Below are 17,699 nucleotides of genomic sequence, written 5' to 3' on the forward strand. Positions count from 1 at the left end.
CAAACCTGCTCCAGACAGCATCTTAACACTGAGGCCACCGATTAAGGAGCGCACTGTGCCAGAATCCACGACTTCAGAAGTCAGCAAAATGGGGAGGATTTTCTGTACTGCTGAAGAGGTACGCTGGGTGAGAAAGGTGTCTTTTGAAATGAAACAACTTAGCAGTTATAACAAAACTGTATATGTAAACGCTGAAGTGGCAGTTTGTAACAGCACAGTGGGTGTAGTTAATGCAGGAGTGCTTCTGGAAAATCAGAATATAGCATTTTATTTGCCTTTACATGCAACAAGTCTTAGAACAGAGCAGTGCTTTGTTGCCAAAAGATTGAATTTTAAACCATTTTCATGGAAATGGTGTACTGGGGGAGGACCCTCCAGCCAGTTTCACTTGTAAGTGGAGCTGTACTGCCTTGTCACTAAGTGTATATTTGTGGCAGAGTTGTTTCACTATTTTGTCATTAACCTAGCTCAACTGTAATCTTTACATAGCAACTTTAAAAGCATAATGTAGGCAAAAAAACACTCAGTTGCTGATAATCCTTCCTTACAGGACTATCTGAGAGGTCTTTCCCTGTCCTTTCCTTCCAATATCTGAAGCAACTATTGGAAAATTCCTGATAAACCTAGCTTACATGGGAGAATAACTTACACCGATGTACTGGGTGTAAGTTACTAGCTTACGTGGGAGAAGCAGGCCATGGCAAGCTGTGGAGTATGATTAAGATACCCTGGGGATTCATAGCACCCAATCATTATGTATATTGACAGGAATGTGTATTAGCCTGGATTATTATGCAAGAGGTGCAGACCACAGCTGAAGAGAAGAGGGCCCCATTTGAAGAAACAGTTGCAGAAGGAATTTTGAGGTTTATAGTGGGACACAAGTTCCTAGAGCAGGGCTAACACAAAATGAAGGTGTGGGAATTCCTGCTAAAGTAAACTTGAATAATGTGCCAGTATTTTGGGAACAGCCTGTGCAGTCCACACTATACCCAGATTACAAACATTTGCTTCATATGCAGTGGTTCTAATCTGTTTGTTTTTTCCCTCCATTCTGCTAGGATGTTCAGCGAGGAGAAAAGGAGAAATACAAACAGCTCTTGGAACTAGTAAAGGAAAAATATCCTAGAAGCCGCCCTAATCCACAGCTGACAAGCTTCTGCAAGTAATTATAAGAAAAATAACCATTAACTTTTTGGTGGTAACTTTGTAGCTGTTGTACATGGAGGTGGAGGGGAATTCATGTTTCCTGCTCTCAGGGTTCTGGACAGCGTCCCAGGGCAGGTGTTGGGGCAAACTAATTTTTAAAAGACTGACACCCCCCTTATCTCCCTGCATAAGGACGAGAGGAAATGGCCTCAAGTTGTGCCAGGGGAGGTTTAGATTGGACATGAGGAAAAATTTCTTTACTGAAAGAGTGGTTAAACATTGGAACAGGCTGCCCAGGGAAGTGGTTGAGTCCCCATCCCTGGAAGTATTTAAAAGACATGTAGATGAGGTGCTTAGGGACATGGTTTAGTGGGCATGGTGGTGTTGGGTTGACGGTTGGACTTGATGATCTTAGAGGTCTTTTCCAACCTTAATGATTCTATGATTCTAATGAAGCATGAATGTTGTCTGAATGTATATTCTAAAGGTGAAGATTCCTTTGTTGATATGGATATGTTTCTCTTTCTGATACTTCTTTGTTGTCTCTGTGTTAAGAAAGGTAGTATCTAGTTCTAGTGCTGGCAGTGTAACTTCTAGTATAAAAATCCACAGCACTGGTTATTCTGTAGCACTATTAAAAAGAATTCATCTTCCTCTTGTTTGCAATTGATGAGTTTTTCCTTGATCAGGAATCCTGTTTTATCTGAGAATGTGAAACTTAAGGTAAACACAGGGAATGCCAGAATTTTCTCTGTTCCTTTCTACCTCCCCCAGTCCTTCTTGCACAAATTATAGGAAGTTTTCTCTTTGCAGTACACTAAATTGACAAAATCCCACTCGTGTGTAGAATTCCAATTTGTAAAGCAACCTGCAAAGGGAAACTTGTGTGTAATTCTGATTCATATATTACCAGTGATGATTATATTTGGTATAACTGTGTCAAGGGATTGCACATAGTAAGTGACACAAGTAAAAAACACAAAAATAATGGAAGCCATTATCTTAGTGGAATAATTACACTTCAAAGCTGTTCAGAAGGGGCCTAATCCTCGTACAGTAGTGATGCCAAGATGGTGCTGAAGTTCCAGCATGCCTTTCTATACAGTAAGACAGTAGAAAATGCCATGCTTTCTTGCAGTTTCCTTTAAGTGTTGTGAAACATGGGTTGTTACCAAGGCTTAGAAAAATCCCAGTCTCCGCCCGGTGGTTCCCAGCTAGAAAACATGTAAACACATGACTTCAGAACAGCGTATCATACTTAAACATTCTGGTGCATGAAAATGATATGGAAAACAGTATCTCATATAGTTTTAGGTGCACTGGCAATAGCATTTTAGGGTGGGTCAAGACTCTGCTTTCAGCATCTAATCTCCCAGTCATTGATTATTGTGGTTTGGCTCATATCTCAGAGCAGACCTGGAGCATATGAAACAGATTCCTTTCAGACGAAGCTAAACCAGAGAGCGTTCCTGTGGAATGTATCTAATGCACTCCAACTGCTAATAAGCATGTAGTCCCTGAGGTCAGAGTAGAGCAGGTCTGAAGTAAAATGTCCCAGAAGTATGTATGTGGTAGACATTGCATTCTCAGTGTCAGCATAATCTTTAATAAATAGATTGAAAAGAATTTGTCAAGGATGGTTGTAATGAATGCTGTCTTGTCCCATAAAATAAAGTGGTCTCCTCAGATTAATGCAGATATTTGTAGGATGTGCAAAGAATACTTTTTTTTTAAAGAAAAAACAAAAGAGCCACTGATTTGCTGGTGAAAAGGTAAAGGAATCAAATTTCATGATTGATTCATGTCTCTCTTGAAATTCTGGAGACAGAAAATTTGACTCCTATATCTTCAGTATGCCTGAATTGAAAGTAGCCAAGCTTCTGAATGTAAACTGCCTCCTCATGGAAATGCCCTTTGCATTTTGTCATGAAACCAGTGCAGGAGACGGGATGTTTCTGTCAAGGGATTAAACAGCCTAATTTTACTTTACATATTTCTATTGCTTTAAGTATGGCTTCCAACTCTAATGTAGACAGTTGTGTATGAATAAACTATATCCTTTCTAGTGAATTGGTATGCACTGATAACAAATGCCACACGTATAAAAACTGTGATTCTTTTCTGTTGTTTTTTGCTGCACCGAAGTATTCAAGCCTACTCCAAGGAACCAGTGACGACTGTGAGTCACCTGGAAGAACAAAAATATGGAGGAGATGTCTATCCATGTATGACACTAAGGACCAGTGAGTATCCCCATGATTCATATCTGTTCCACTTTGTAGGTAGACTTCAGATCAAAATAGGCCATTTCCTCAAGTCTCGACGGTATAGATAAAGCTAAAAAGATTTGTCAGTGCTAGTGTATCATTAATCTCTGTCTATTTATAAAGAAATCTAAATCAGCCAGTGTGTTTATGCTAGTATAGCTTATGTCAGCTCTTGGAATGAAATGAGCTGTCTCTGGAAAGAAAGGGGAAAAAAAAGAGGGGGGAACCCCCCCCCCCCAAACCATAGCTTGCTATGGCTTTGTGAGGTTTTTGTTGAAGTGCAAAAGTTTTTTTAAAATTGTACTTGAGAGACATTACTGTACCGGTGATATTTGTAGCTGCAGATGTAACTCTGCACCATACGGGAGAACTTTGTAGTATCTGGCTGTTTGTACTAGTGGAGGGTGATACATTACTGTGTACCCTTAGATGCCCATTACTTAACTCAGTTGCGGTTATGTGTTACTCTTTAATTCCTTTTTAATGCTATACATGACTATTTCTATGATAGCAGAACTTTGAAACCAAGTAAGCTAATTGCACAGTACCACTGTTTATATCAAGTTAGCTTCTTTTGTAGATCATCTTTAGTGAGTTGAAGATACATAACTGCTGAAGGTGACCTTAGTTGTCTTCTGTAGAGTGGGCTAGTTAAATTGCTGTTTTCTTTTGTACCAGGAGTGTGTTAGAATACCACGTGTTCGTGTGTATACATTTAATATTGTCCCAGTCTTTTTTTACTCTGCTCATTACTTAAATAATTTTTCATCATTACTTCTTTTTACATATCTGTGACTTTATTATGCAATCATATGGGTTTTGAAATTATTTCTGAGCAGGTGCTAGAATTTGGGGAAAGCTTGTTTTGTCATGGAAAATGACAAGCTATTCTTCTGAGCCTGGAGGAGCATCTGGTTTTGCAAAAATCACTCGTTTAGTCAAGTGTGCAATCTAGGATTTAAAACTTAATAAATGCCCTGCTTCAGCTCTCATACACTTGCACATGATATTCAAAGTTCAAACTGTTTGCCAGAGTTCGAACTTCCTAACCATGCAGCTGTCATTAAAAGTTTTTTTTGTATTTATCACGCTGAAACCGAGAGCTATGTATGTCTGATGGTAATTGAAAGTTGACTTCCTGTTTTCATATTACTGCTTTTCTGTGCAGGTATCAAATGTGCAGATGCTTGCAGCCCACAGTGGTCTCAGAGAAGTGATACAATCAGGTAGAGTCTCTTCTAATCATGTTCTTGTTTCTTTTGGCTCTATGTGCATGTCTCTTTCAGCCTCCAGTAGTGTCCAGAAAAGACAAACTGTATTTATGGTCAGTGCTGTGGAAGAGGAGTAGCTAGCCTGTGGCTCTGGAATTGCTCACAAGCCAGTTGCATGTCAGACACAGCTCCCATGCTAGAGCCGTGCTGTGTGACAACCAGGGTTGTGCTGGTGTGGTGTTTGCTGGGTCCTTTGCTGTGGGAAGAAAGCCAGTGAGGGTGAGAGTGGTGGCCATACCAAGTTGTCCTTGGATTTGCAGAATCCATTTTTGCTTGTGAGTGTCTTTCTGCCAAACCATTAATGAGCTGACATTTCATTTCTTTCACTTTGAAACTAGGATCCTAAGCATAAGGATTAGAGAGCTTGTAAAGCCCGGTGAGACTGAGGCAGTTTTTGTGACTTACAGGATGCTTTGGGTTTGAAAACCCAAAATGAGACCAAAAAGAAAGCATGCAGTTGGGTTGTCTGCCTGTTTGAGAGGCCAGTGGACTCGTTTGTATTGGCTGTCTGAGCTGGCAGGACTATGAGTTCAGATGGCTTTGTATTGTTGAGGGAAATGGGTTTTTGGTTGCAGTAAGTGCAGCTACAGGGTGAGATTTTGTATGGCAGTCTGATGCATGCATCTTTCTGCAGTGACCTTCCCTTAAATGAGAGAAGAGAAAGCATAGATGGGAGCAGAGAGAGATTCAGTTGTGGCAGTCCTGTTTTTTAGCTAATTCTGTCCCTATTCTTCTCCTTTCTTTAGACACGAGCGCTATATTTAGCTGTGCAGCACTGTTTCCGGGCTTAAATTGTCACCGGTTCCCCTAAGCTTAAGGGGAGAGAGGGAAATAAAATAACTGATAGAGTATGATGAGTTCAAGTAAAAAGAGCACTTTCTTGCCTTTTTCTGCAGATTTAGCTGCTAACTGAAATAATTCGTCAAAGCTTGTGATATCTACTCTTACCGTGCTGGACTGAAAGCCTTTAAAGCATAATGAGTGTAGGATACCATGAGAGTCTGTTGTAGGTCTCCCTCCTGAAAAAGGGGATCTTTGGTGACAATGCAGATTCTCATTTTTGAAGAAGGGACATATATATGGACAACTTTAATGTCTGTGTATTTGTTTGCTCTTCAGAGTCTGCGTGGTTTTAATGATAATCCTCTCCAAATGGGGATAGTCACTCTCTTGACTAGCCTATAGAAGGCAAGTATACATCCTGTAGCTGTCCCAATTTTAATTCAATGTGCTGGTCTTAGTTTCCTTAAGCTAACTATATTTGGATACAAGTATAGTTGCAGATGTTCATGTTATACCTTGCAGTATAACACCTAGCGTGCAGTATTTATCACCAGTAGATCACAAAGCACTTGATAGAGGAAGCGCTGGTTGCTTCCCTGTTTTCCAAATAATGAAACTGATAAAGAGAAACAAAAGGAGTCTTGCACATGTAGATGGAAGAAAGTTTGCAAAGCTCCCAGCTCTTCATTCTATCCCAGTCTTGCTGCTATGAAAGAATAGTGCTGGAAGCTGAGACAATGTTGTCATATGTTCATGTGTGCAACTGAGGCTCTAGTCAGAATCAGCCTTGAAAAAACATTTCTGACCAGAAGGTGAATTCTTGAGAATTACATGGGACAGTACGGTTATACAGCTCACTTCTCTCTCTCTTTCTCTCTCCCTCTCCTCGCAGGTACTACACACCAGCAGAAAACTCTCATGAACAGGGAAGACCAGTGAAACAAGCCATTGCAGGGGTAAGCTTGTGTTACTCATTATTTCACTTTTCAGGAAAATATAGCTATTTGTGATCAGAAATTTTTGCACTCTTCACTTAAATACATTACTTAATAATATATGTGTCCCGGTTGTTTTTCCCAGGGAAAGTGGGAGCATTATTTGATGAGTAGTGCTATCACAAAGGGTTTCCCGCTGCCATTAATTTTGTTTCTGGACTATTGTAAGCACACTACACTATACTATTTTTATTCTTCACCTTTAATGTGTTGGGTATAGCTTCAAAGTCTTCAGTGCACAGACTTAGTTGACCTGCAAAGCTGGACTGCGGTATCTTTAGTCTTGTCTTGTTTTGTGAGGTAGGAAGTACATCTCTTTGACTTTCATCTCTGGTCAGGATTGAGATCAAAAATAAAATTTTAATCATGGAAATCAGAAATATTAATCTCAATCTCAACATGTGGAGGCTTTGCTGGGATTTTTAATGCTAGTCCAAGCCAAACTAACTTTCTGCCTCTCCTGCCTCTGTTTAGTTTTGAGTACAGCACTACATGGGTGCACAGTTGGAATGCAGTCATCAATAAAAAGTAACTTTGGAGTTTGCTGGTTGGATGTGTGTACAAAAGCCCTTCCAGTTTTGTACATGAGCAAGATTTTCTACACTATCCCCTAGCAAACAAATCTGTGCTTGCTTGCTACCTTAATGTCCTTTTGTCTAACAGAGACAGTATGGAGCTGAAATCTCAGAAGAGGTATTCTTCCAGTTACATCTGGCACCTGCTCTGTCCAGAAAGTCATCTGTCCTTGATGTGGAAGAAAAGAAATTCCCAAGCTCAGAAAAAACAGTAGAACGCTTTTCTCCGCTCACAGAGGTACCATAGCTGACAGTCTGTTAGACAAAACAGAAGGCTGTGAAACACCTGCAAGGAACTCCAGTTATTCTAGGTGGTTCTTAAGGCTTTTTGAAATCTTAAGAACTTGCATTTAACCTGTTACCGAGTGTCTGCAGCTGTCACTTCACAGTGCAAGGGTCAGCAATAAAGCTGGTTTTAAGGATTTAATATGCTCCACACACTCCTTCAGTTGTGCTAACCTAAGGGTTTGTGGGGCTTCTGCTGCCAGGGCAAAAATTAGTCCAGGTTTAACAACAGTCTCCCAGAGCAGTGCTAACCTGATTCATACGGTTATATTGGCTCTACCTCTTAACCTGTCATGTCATGGTAATAGAACCTGAAAAATACGCTTTTGCTGATCCATGGTATTGCATTGCTTGTGGGGGACCTAAGCATCTTGTGTATGTCCTCAGGATCTTGCAGAGTCTTGTATGCACACTGGGCATGGTTGCACTGCATGTAACAGTGGTCACAGGAGTTAACTTAGTTACGCTATTCCCCAGGGAGTGGGAGTTCAGGTTCCCCTACTTGTATGAATTTTGGCTGCTTCGGAGTTGCAGTCGTGCTGATCTAATTGAGCACCTCCTTTTTTGCCTATTGAGGATTGACTTGGAAAGGGCTAGCAAATCCGGAGTTTACAAAGTCTACGGAGTGGTGCTCAGTACAAGGAAAACCAGGTGTTTTTCTTATTTTGCTACTCCAGATTCAACCAAGAAGGAGATGCTGCTGCATACAGATCGGAGTATTTTATACTAACAGACCTAATTTGTGTTCCTTAAGCAGACTTAGATGGAAACATCCATGTTACAACCAGTTGTATGCACAACCTGGACTCCTGATTGCCTGACTCCAGTGTAGCTGCCTCAGTTTCCCCCTTTGCTGTTACTTCAGTTCCCTTTGAAGTCCCCCGCCTTCAAATTCTTTCAGGCTCCTGACTTAGCTGCCTTGGTTTGGAGAATGCCTACTGCGGTTGGCTTAAACCTCAGTATTGCAAGGGTTGCAGCATCATGTGGGAAAGGTGTTTGCTGTACTTTGTTCATTTTTCGGCTGCTTTAGTGTGTTTGCTAGTCCACGTGTTTGATATCAGCTTCCTGTGTGTGAAGCAAACCTGGGCTGTAAAGTTCAAAGTTAGGATGATGAAAGAAACAAACAAACAAACAAGTGATGTTGCTAACTTCACCTGAGCTTAATTTACAGGCCTTGTTTCAGTTGAAAGCTGCCCACAGGTTAGCATGCTCAATACTCTGTTTCACAAGTCCTTCCCCATTTAATTGTTCGTTTCAGGCCATGGAGAGAGAGGTCATTGCCGCATTTGGCAAAGGTGAGCCAGATGAAATCATGAGCAGTGCCTTCAAACTAAAGGTCACTCGTGAGGACATCCACACACTAAGGAACCTTCGCTGGCTAAATGATGAGGTAAAACTAGCTGCAGCACAGTGATATTCTAACTCAGCATTTATTTAAAAATACCCCTTCACTGTGGACAGAAGTCTCTTCAAAGTTACTTGATGACCTCCACTGCAGAGCCTAGAAATATCTCTACAGTTCTAATTTTAGGTACTTAAGGGTCTAGTGTTTCTGGAAGTTCCTTTACTTCTTGTATTAATACAGCTTCCAGGAGTTAGTCTAGGTTATTGGAGTGGATGGCAGGCGTTTTTTTATCAAACTGCAGAAGTAACCAAGTGCAAAATTCTCAGAACAAAAGCTGACAGCTGAGGCTGGAGTTCTCTCAGCTGCGTACTTAAGGGTGGCCAGCAAAGACATGTTGCTGTATTTTTCATTTGGTAAGCTAGTGTCTTATTTTACATCTCAAGTTTACTCTTTATGGTACAGGTCATTAATTTCTACATGAGTCTTCTGGTGGAAAGAAATAAGAAGGAAGGGTATCCAGCAGTCCATGCTTTTAGTACTTTCTTTTATCCCAAACTAATTTCTGGGGGCTACAGAGCAGTAAGAAGATGGACCAGAGGTGTGGATCTCTTCAAGCAGGACCTCATCTTAGTGCCCATTCACTTGAGAGTGCACTGGGCACTAGTGGTGAGTCAAACTGGCTTTTTATTTAGAATTGGATGGGGAGAAAAAACTAGCAAGACAAGGTTGTGCTTTATCTAACAGTCACCTTTTGATAACAGGTCATAGATGTCAGAAAGAAGACCATCAAATACTTTGACTCAATAGGACAAAAAGGGGACAAGATTTGTGAAACTTTGTTGTAAGTAACTGCTCAGTCACTGCTTTTATGTTGTGAATTATGAGAAGGTTTTTGGATTTTGTCCTTGTAACACAACTGCAAGTTTTCGCATTTCTTGCAGATAACAAAACAGAAATCTTTGATTCGCTTGCTGCGAGTTATGTGACATTGACTACTTACCTAGTCTCATATCGTCCCCTCCACCCAGGGTCCTGGATGCCTGGATTCTGCCACTTTCCCACTATATGCACAGACAAAGCATCACACTGTCAAATACATGATAGCCCCATGGCACACATGTACTGACTTTGTTGGTAATCAGTAAAACTGGGCTGTTGACAAGAGAGAAGAATTTCAGGGAAGTGTTTCAAAATACCAACCTGACTGTAAAAGGATTACAGTCTTCCAAGAGCTTTTTAACTCCCCCTTCTTTAAGAACTTTCGGATTGCGACTCAGTAATGTTGGTGTCCTAGGGTATATGCACTCCTATTTGTGATCAGCTACACGTACACTTTTACTCTTTATTGTTTAGTTCTTTTATCCTTTTCTTGTATTGAGACCTCTTTCCCCCCCACTCGTAATGTTCGTCCTTTCTACTGTAGTGAGCTCTGTAACATGCTCCTTCTCAGTTTGTCTATACCTCTTCTATTCTGTTCAGTGTTTTAAACAAAACCACCATATTTCCCTCCAGCTTACCCCAGCAGGCTACCCTTGTGTCCTTAGTGTGTGTTATTTGTATTTCTGACGTTTTCATTCAAGACAGATGTCTTGTAGCGAGCTTTTCCAGATATATCAGCTGACATGGCACACATCTCAGATGTAACAGGGACAGTTTTTTATGTTGTGCAAGCCAGCATCCTTAGATGCCTTTGCCACTGATGCAGAAGTAGTAAAAGCCCTTAGTCCAATAGCTTTGTAGACCAAGAGGAGGAGACCAGCCCCACAGAGATAAGCCAAGTGTTGTTTTAGTCCAGTGCTCTCCAGAACAGTTAACAGCAGATACCTGGGAAAGGGTATAAGAACAGGTCTGCATCAAATAATTTTTTCCTCAAGAGTATTATTCTGGCCACTGGTGGCCTGGGAACTTCCTCAGCCAGAGGTATTAGCCCAAAAGCTTTTGTATTTGTTTTTCCGGACATGCACCCAGTATGTGGGATTAAGGCACACGGTGGAATTATGGCATTATGGTTCCTTGCTTGTTTTTTCTGTTCTTCCTCTGATAACATGTGATTGGGGGTTTTTTGACCTCTACTAAGCAATGAGCTTACACTTTTGTGGAAGCCTCTGTTGGAATTGTTGGTCTCATTCCTGACCAGTTGGTCTCATTCCTGACCATTAGCTCGCAGCCTCTCACTGTGTTTGTAAACTTAAGTTTTGGATTTTTCCTCCAAATGCCTTAAATCAGCTGCTGTGAGGATCCTCTGACATTTTACTGTCCTGCCATTCATCTCCCTGTGATCCTTCAGCAGCTCTTTTTTTGTTGGCCTAAATTACGGAGATGAAGAGTGATTTTGTTTTGTTGTAAACAGCCAATACCTGCAAGAAGAAAGCCGGGAAAAAAGAAATCTGGAGCTGACTTGTTCAGAGTGGACTCTTCGCAGCATGGAGCCACATGTATGTGAGCACTACTTGGATTTGAAATGTAAACTATAACTCCTCATCACAAAGGTCTTAACACTTTCTAATAAGTCCAAGCCTTTAGAGAATGGCCATAAGCATCTCATGTTCTTACGGTACCACAACAGGCTGCAAGTGGACCAGGAAACTGTGCTGGGACGAAATCTTTAAGCAGTGACTCTCCTTGCTGGCTGAATACTTTCTTTTTTTTAATTAGTCTGCCACATTAAGGTGAATCTGGCTTTGCCCCCATTTTGCAAGTCAAATTTAAAAATTTGTTCAGCTGTTGTCAGAGAACGTAGGCTTCTTGTTTGGAGCATAAATCCTGGCATGTGACAAAACAAAGGCTTGAGCTGATGTTTCTCAACAAGTTAATAGTAAAGAGCACTATCTAAAGACTCAATTTAAGAAACACGATGCTGTGCAAACCTCAAGACACCTTGAAGGGAGGAAGGCTGCTATCCTTTATCAGCCTGCCAAGAATTTGGATTGTAACATCCAAGTAAAGGAAGCAGAGAGGAGGGATGAGGTGCAGTTAATTGGGTCTATTCCTTGTGTTCGGGAGTGGTAAGTGGAGTATGCAAGGAAGTTCACGAGTGTCTGGTTAGCATATTGTTGGTATGGGTAATGTGTGCTACTTCCAAATTGCTTTTCTTTTAAGATAGAGTGAAATTCTCCATCTTCTTTGCATTCATTAGGAAATCCCTCAGCAACTGAATGGAAGCGACTGCGGGGTTTTTATGTGCAAATATGCAGATTATATCTCCAGAGACAAACCGATAACCTTTACGCAGGTGAGTGAAGGTTATAAACAGCTCCAGACTTTTTCGCACAGATACAAGAGCCAGGGAAGTTATGCAGCAGCTGTTAATTGTGTCTGGGGCAGGGGCTGAGGTTTCATACCTCTCTCCATTTTTGGTGCATGATTGCTGGGGTTGGAACTTCAAAGTGGCCTCAGCAGAGCAGAGCTGTATTCTCCATCCTTACGTCTGGTGTCTGCTTCCTAGTTGAATCAGTGGGATTCCTCTTGGGCAAGATACTGCAGCCAGTGGGTTTGTGATATCTGGCCTTTGTATCTTTTGGAGAAATGGGTTTCACCCTTTGACCAGTTAAGACACTGGTTATTTTCTAATGCAGTGGTCTTTTGTTAAAGTGCTTGTAAGCTGTTGTGTAGTCAAGTATATCTGGTTTTATTGGGTTGTCATGTCACCCTCTGAGGAGCTGGGTGGGTGAAACCCATGTTGTACCCAAATGGCAAGTGTTGACAGTTCTTAAAAGGATCTTCACATTAAAGAATTAACTGGGTGTTCATGCATATTTTCTGCCTCTTTCTGCCATGACTTTGTATTTAATGGATTTTTCTTTTCAGAATCACATGCCTTACTTCCGCAAGAAGATGGTGTGGGAAATAATCCATCAGCAGCTGCTGTGAGACATGCACTATTAGAGTTAACACTGTGATCACCTTGGGGTGACTAACTCTTATTTAAGTTACTTTTCTAATACCTTATTTGAAAAGGCAGTAGGCACACAAATTTTCCTCTTTAGCCTATGAAGTAGCAGTTAAGTTGTTCCCTGCCCCTCCCCCCTCCATATTTTGGAGACAGTAACTCTCTTTGAAATTAGCTAATGCACCTTAAGTGCAAGCCAGAACGATTGCTGTGACCTCGCCAAGGGAACGGTTAAGAACAAATGGTGTGAACCTCCATCGTTGGGATGGATGCTGATACCTCACAGCACACGTGGCCACGTTATGGACAAATGGGACTCTCATCTGTGGTGGTGGTAACAGTTGTGTTAGCTGAACTTACCTTCCCAACGACAATGTGCTTAGCTACTGTTTCCTCAAGGAGAGTCGTCTTCTGTTTCTGGAATATCTACGATCTACTTGATTCCTACAACTGGATTTGTGATGACCATAGAAAGAAAGCATTTCCTGTCTTTTGATTTGTAACAAATCCATAGGGAAGCCCCTGTAGTTGGGGTTGGTTTGTTGTTTGTTTGTTTTTTTTTTTTTTTCTGTCTCCAAGGAGTTATCTAATGTGAAAAGAGAAGTATTTATTTCTTTTTATTAAAATAAATATGTAAGTTATATAAAGAGCCTTACTGGAATGAAACTCTACCTGGTAATGAAATAGAGTGATTTTTTTAATTGAAAAAAAGTTTGACGTGTCAATGTGGTTTTTAGCTCACTTACAATCTACGAGGAAGAAGACTCTAGCCAGGGTGAGTATCAGAGCACAAAAGCCTCTAAGTGATTGTCACAAAATCCTGAAGGGGCAATCAGGATGTTATTCAGCAGCAAGATGAGCAAGCACAATCCTGATAATACCAAAGTAGTAGATTTCTCTTTGGGGTAACTCACTAGACTTCTCAGTAAGACAAACAAAGCCTGTGTGCGCAGCTTGGTGAACATGGGCTGTCTGGTACTGGAATCTGTTTAAGGCTAATACAGGTGTCTCCACGCAGTATTGCAGTGTACTGCTGTGGAAGTGCAATAAAATGTGCTAGCACTGATGTGCTGGGCTATGGACATGTATCCTGCCAGGTTCAGTGGTGTTGCTGGAACGTGTTACTCTGCCTTATTGCCCCTCTGCCACAGGTACTGCCTCCATGTGTCTGCCAAATGAAGAGCTTGTGTGAATTCTCACTCTGTTATGGTCAGACCAAGCCAGATTAGTTTAAACAAGGTGTTTCCCCCTTTCTTTCATTTTTTTTTTTTCCTTTAGCTTACACTCTAGAACTGGAGTGGGATTTCAGGTCTTTCATTTACCATCGCAGAGGAAAGATTGCGCCATAGCTCGTTTGGAAGCCACATGTTGGAATGCTTGTATAAATAACCATGTCCGGTTGTTTCTGTAATGGCATAGTTACCATAATGTAAGGTGATTCCTGACTGGTGACAAGGTATCTCCTCTCTTCAGCTCTGGGGGAAAGATGGTGATTTTGGGGACATCCCCCCTGTCATTGTGGGTGCGGTCAGCCTTCACGGCGCTGCTCCTTGCCTGAAGATCTACTCTCCTGGGAAAGCTGATAAGGTGGTTTATCTGTGTTGCGGGTCAGCAGCTGCATGAGTCTTTGCTTTCAAACCGATTAGCTAAATCCGTCACAAAATCAAAGGACATTCTCCAAAGAGAGAACTATTACAAAGGCAATCTGTCATGTTTTGTCCTTAAATGAGATACTTAATCTTCCCTGGATCCCTGAGGACTTGGAAGATTTTAGCTGTTTATTAATGCTAGGACCCAGTAGCTGAATGCTTTAAGTACCCTTTCCCCTTTGCTTTGGTTCTCGCTGTTTGGGGGATGCAGTTTTGAGGCTGAGCCCCCAGACTGCTGAATTTTTCTTTTGGGGTAAGAAACCGCAAAACAATCCCTGCAGAGGGGCTAGTGGTGTAAGGATGCTTTCCAGGTCCTCCTTGTACATGCCCCTTAAGCAGAGGGGGCTCGGACGTTAGATGGAAGGAGCAGGGTGATGCTGCCATGAAGCTTACCTGGACGTGCAGCCAGCTGCTGCCTTCCCCGTCCTCTACACAAACCGAAATGCACTTCTGTGGTGTAAACCCTGTTAGGGGATACCCGCGCTGATCACCACCGGTCACTTACAAGTGCCCGTGTGGTTGTGGCTGCCGAAAGCCTCCGTGTATGAGATGGTGGAGAAATTGTACATGTACCAGTCAATATCCCCTCTATCTGCAAGGTCATCTTGTGGGCTCTGGCCCTTCAGCTGTGGCTTGGTGCCTTTTGCCCCTATAATGCGCTCTGAGAACGCCCTATGGAGAGAAACAGGCTATTAACTTTCGTGCTTTGGATGAATGGTTGTGTGCAGTATCTGGGCCTCGCTTCTCATTAGTAAATGGCCTTTTGGAGGTGATGAGCTTGCACTTTCCCGTGCTGACGGGAGAACACACGTACAGTGTGAGTAATGCTGCGTCCCCCAGCTGCTGCCCTGGGCAGGGGGGGATGCTTGTCATCCGGCTTTGCGCACGTCTGATGCTGTCTGCCCTGTGACGTGGTCCTTACTCACAGGAAGGACGTGGGGGGGCTCAGACAGTGAGTCTGGGTCAGACCAAGCCTTATAGTGCTGGTGAGCACGGTCTACCCTAGGGCCGTGCCGGTCCTGCCAGGAGCAGAGTCATTCCTTGCTGCCTGGGGCTGGGGCTGGAGGGTGGACAGCAAACATGAAAAATCGCTCTTTTTGAGATTGCTTGTGCTGTAGGTGGGGAAGGGACTTTTTTACTCCCTGTACCTTTCCAAAACATGGGCATGACAAGTGATGTGGTTTGGTGCTTTGAGGTGTTACATGGGTGGCACCAGAACCTGCCCTCCCCAGGGGCCACCTCTCCAGTGGCACTGTGTCCTCAGTGCCTGATGGGTGGGAGGGAAGGAGCACAGCTCTGGGGGCTGTGGGGGGCGTTCCCTCATCATGGCATCCATCAGCACCCCACACGATGCCCAGGCACAGACCTACCCCTGCCACCGTTTCATGCGAGGGACAACCCAACCCCATTTTGGTCCTTTCCCTGTTTGGTGTTGCCCTTCCACCCATCCCAGAAGTGGCCTCCTCCCTGCTACCAGTGAGACCGAGCTTCTGGCTAGCTAGGAAGCAGCTGTGGGGGTGAGTAGGGGCACCTGAGCTTTCCAGCTACACGAGCATAATTAGTGCACCATTAATAACCATGGCATCGTTTCGACTTTGCTAACTAACTGTGGAGAGAGAGAGGCACAGCCCCTGGTTTAGTGTAGGGAGAGGCGGCTGCACGATGGCAACATCTCCCCAGGTGACTGGGTAAAGCTATGCCTGGCAATGCCTGCAAACATTCCCCCCCCCCGCCCCCAAACCCTCCCCCCCCCCCCAAAAAAAAAAAACCTCCATCCACCCCTTCTCCCCTGGCAGCACAGCTCTGGCTGCCCGGTGCCGGAGGCAGGGAAATGGGGTGGCCATGGGTGAACATCCCCCCCCTTCCCCCCCAAACTCAGCTTGGCCATGACGAACGCAAGGCACTCGAAAGAAAGCAACAGATAGCAAGCTCAGGCTCTTGTTAGCTGGATATATTCTTTTTTTTTTTTTTTCATTGGGTGTTTTTTTTCACAGAACACTTTGTGGTAGAGGAAAACGTGGCGTCGCAGCCTGTGGGTCCGGCGCTGGCACCAGCACCTCACCCTGGCACACTCAGCCAGCGGCACAGGCCCCGCCAGCAGCACGCTGCTCCCGTCCCTCCTCTTGCCCCTTGGGTTTCACCACTTTCATTCGTTTTTTTTTTCTTTTTACCTTTTTTTTTTATGGTTGCGGTTTTTTTCTTTTTTTTTTTTTTCTTTTTAAACATTTCTCAAGCTTTCTTCGAAGGAATGGCCACTGGCTCTCAGCTAGCAGAAGGAGACTACGGAAGAGCTCTGGGACACGTGGGATGGTTTCCTTCTCCTGCCTCGCAGCTGACTTGGTCGAGATCGTTTTCCAACTCATTTTTTATTAAAAAAATAAAAAAATGCTCCAACTATCAATTTTACAAGGCATACAAAATCTCTAAAAGGGAAACACAAGCGCAAGGTGCTGAGGTATGAAAACCTGAGGTAGTTTGTGTGTGTGTGTGTGTGTGTGTGTGTATGCATGTGTCATGCAGGGTGTGGATTTTTTTTCTTTTAATTTAAAAAAAAATTTGCTAGTTGTTTTTCCAGCCCTGGGCCGACAACCTCTTGTAAATCTGGTTTTTTCCTGCCCATTTTTCCCTCCTCTCCCTGCAACAGGACTCTCTCCCCAAAGATCCCTGCCCAAAGCGGGCAGGGCTGGCACTGCCCGTTGTTTTCCAGGGATGTTAGCACCAAGCATGGCTGTATTGGGCAGTGATGGAGAGAGAGGGGGGACAGATGGAGAGCTGGAAAGGGGGGACAGAATGGATGCAAACCCCAGTTTTAGACTCTGTGAAGCAAAGAGGAAAGGATGTGTGAAAGAGATTCCTCTTTTAGGAGACGGTATCCCTTCTGTTGGCTCATACAGGCACTGCTCTTCTCAAAGCCCTTAAGAAATCGCTTTTTAACACACTTTTTTTGCCCCCCCCCCCCCCCCCCCCTGCGACCCCCCCCCCCCCGCCTGTGCTAAAAACCAACCCCCCCTTCCCCAGCCCAGCCAGGGCACCTACCTTGTTCGGCCCCGAATCCTGCAAAGAAAAGTGGAGAGACTGTTTTAAGTGAGCTGCTCCCCTCCTTGGCGCCCACAACAGCTCCCCGTCCCCCAAGCAGAGAGCGGCAGGCGCAAATCCCTGGGGAGATGGCAGCCTCACCAGCCCAGCTTGTCCCAGCCCTGGGGACAGCTTGGGATGTATCTGCCTGTCTCTTGGAGCCGGGATGCTCCATCCCTCAGAGCTGAGCCCATCCCTGCTGATCTGAGCCCATTCCCCCGCAGTGCTGCCACTCATCTGGGCTCCAGGAAAAAAAAAAAAAAAATCTCTCTCTGCCTATGTTAGTCCAACTAAAGGGATAGCGTCAGGAGGCGATGGAGTAAGGGGGAGGCTGTGGGATGGAGAGAGCCCTCCCCGTACCCCTCTGCTGTGCATCCTCGCAGCACCCCAGCCCTGGGGGGGGGGCTCAGGGGGGC

At 43.7% G+C, this 17,699-nt stretch overlaps 2 protein-coding genes across 2 annotated transcripts in view; one reads left to right on the forward strand and one right to left on the reverse strand.

The window, feature by feature from the left end:
* The window catches only part of SENP2 (SUMO1/sentrin/SMT3 specific peptidase 2), an 18,844-nt gene extending 5,587 nt beyond the window's left edge, over positions 1-13,257 (forward strand). The window contains 12 exon segments of the mRNA XM_009322880.1: positions 9-118; positions 1,062-1,165; positions 3,295-3,392; positions 4,585-4,642; positions 6,363-6,426; positions 7,129-7,278; positions 8,584-8,715; positions 9,133-9,336; positions 9,432-9,511; positions 11,021-11,105; positions 11,807-11,902; positions 12,478-13,257. Coding sequence (XP_009321155.1) covers positions 9-118; positions 1,062-1,165; positions 3,295-3,392; positions 4,585-4,642; positions 6,363-6,426; positions 7,129-7,278; positions 8,584-8,715; positions 9,133-9,336; positions 9,432-9,511; positions 11,021-11,105; positions 11,807-11,902; positions 12,478-12,540 — 1,244 coding nt within the window. The 3' untranslated portion in view covers positions 12,541-13,257.
* Positions 13,258-14,705: 1,448 nt separating this feature from the next.
* IGF2BP2 (insulin-like growth factor 2 mRNA binding protein 2) overlaps positions 14,706-17,699 on the reverse strand; it is a 17,827-nt gene continuing 14,833 nt past the window's right edge. The window contains exons 14-16 of the mRNA XM_009322905.1: positions 17,245-17,262; positions 15,135-15,166; positions 14,706-14,880 (exon numbers count right to left, since the gene is read on the reverse strand). Coding sequence (XP_009321180.1) covers positions 14,706-14,880; positions 15,135-15,166; positions 17,245-17,262 — 225 coding nt within the window. The remainder of the gene's footprint in view (positions 14,881-15,134; positions 15,167-17,244; positions 17,263-17,699) is intronic.

Source organism: Pygoscelis adeliae, unplaced genomic scaffold, assembly GCF_000699105.1.
Source record: "Pygoscelis adeliae isolate BGI_AS28 unplaced genomic scaffold, ASM69910v1 Scaffold554, whole genome shotgun sequence".
Lineage (NCBI taxonomy): Eukaryota > Metazoa > Chordata > Aves > Sphenisciformes > Spheniscidae > Pygoscelis > Pygoscelis adeliae.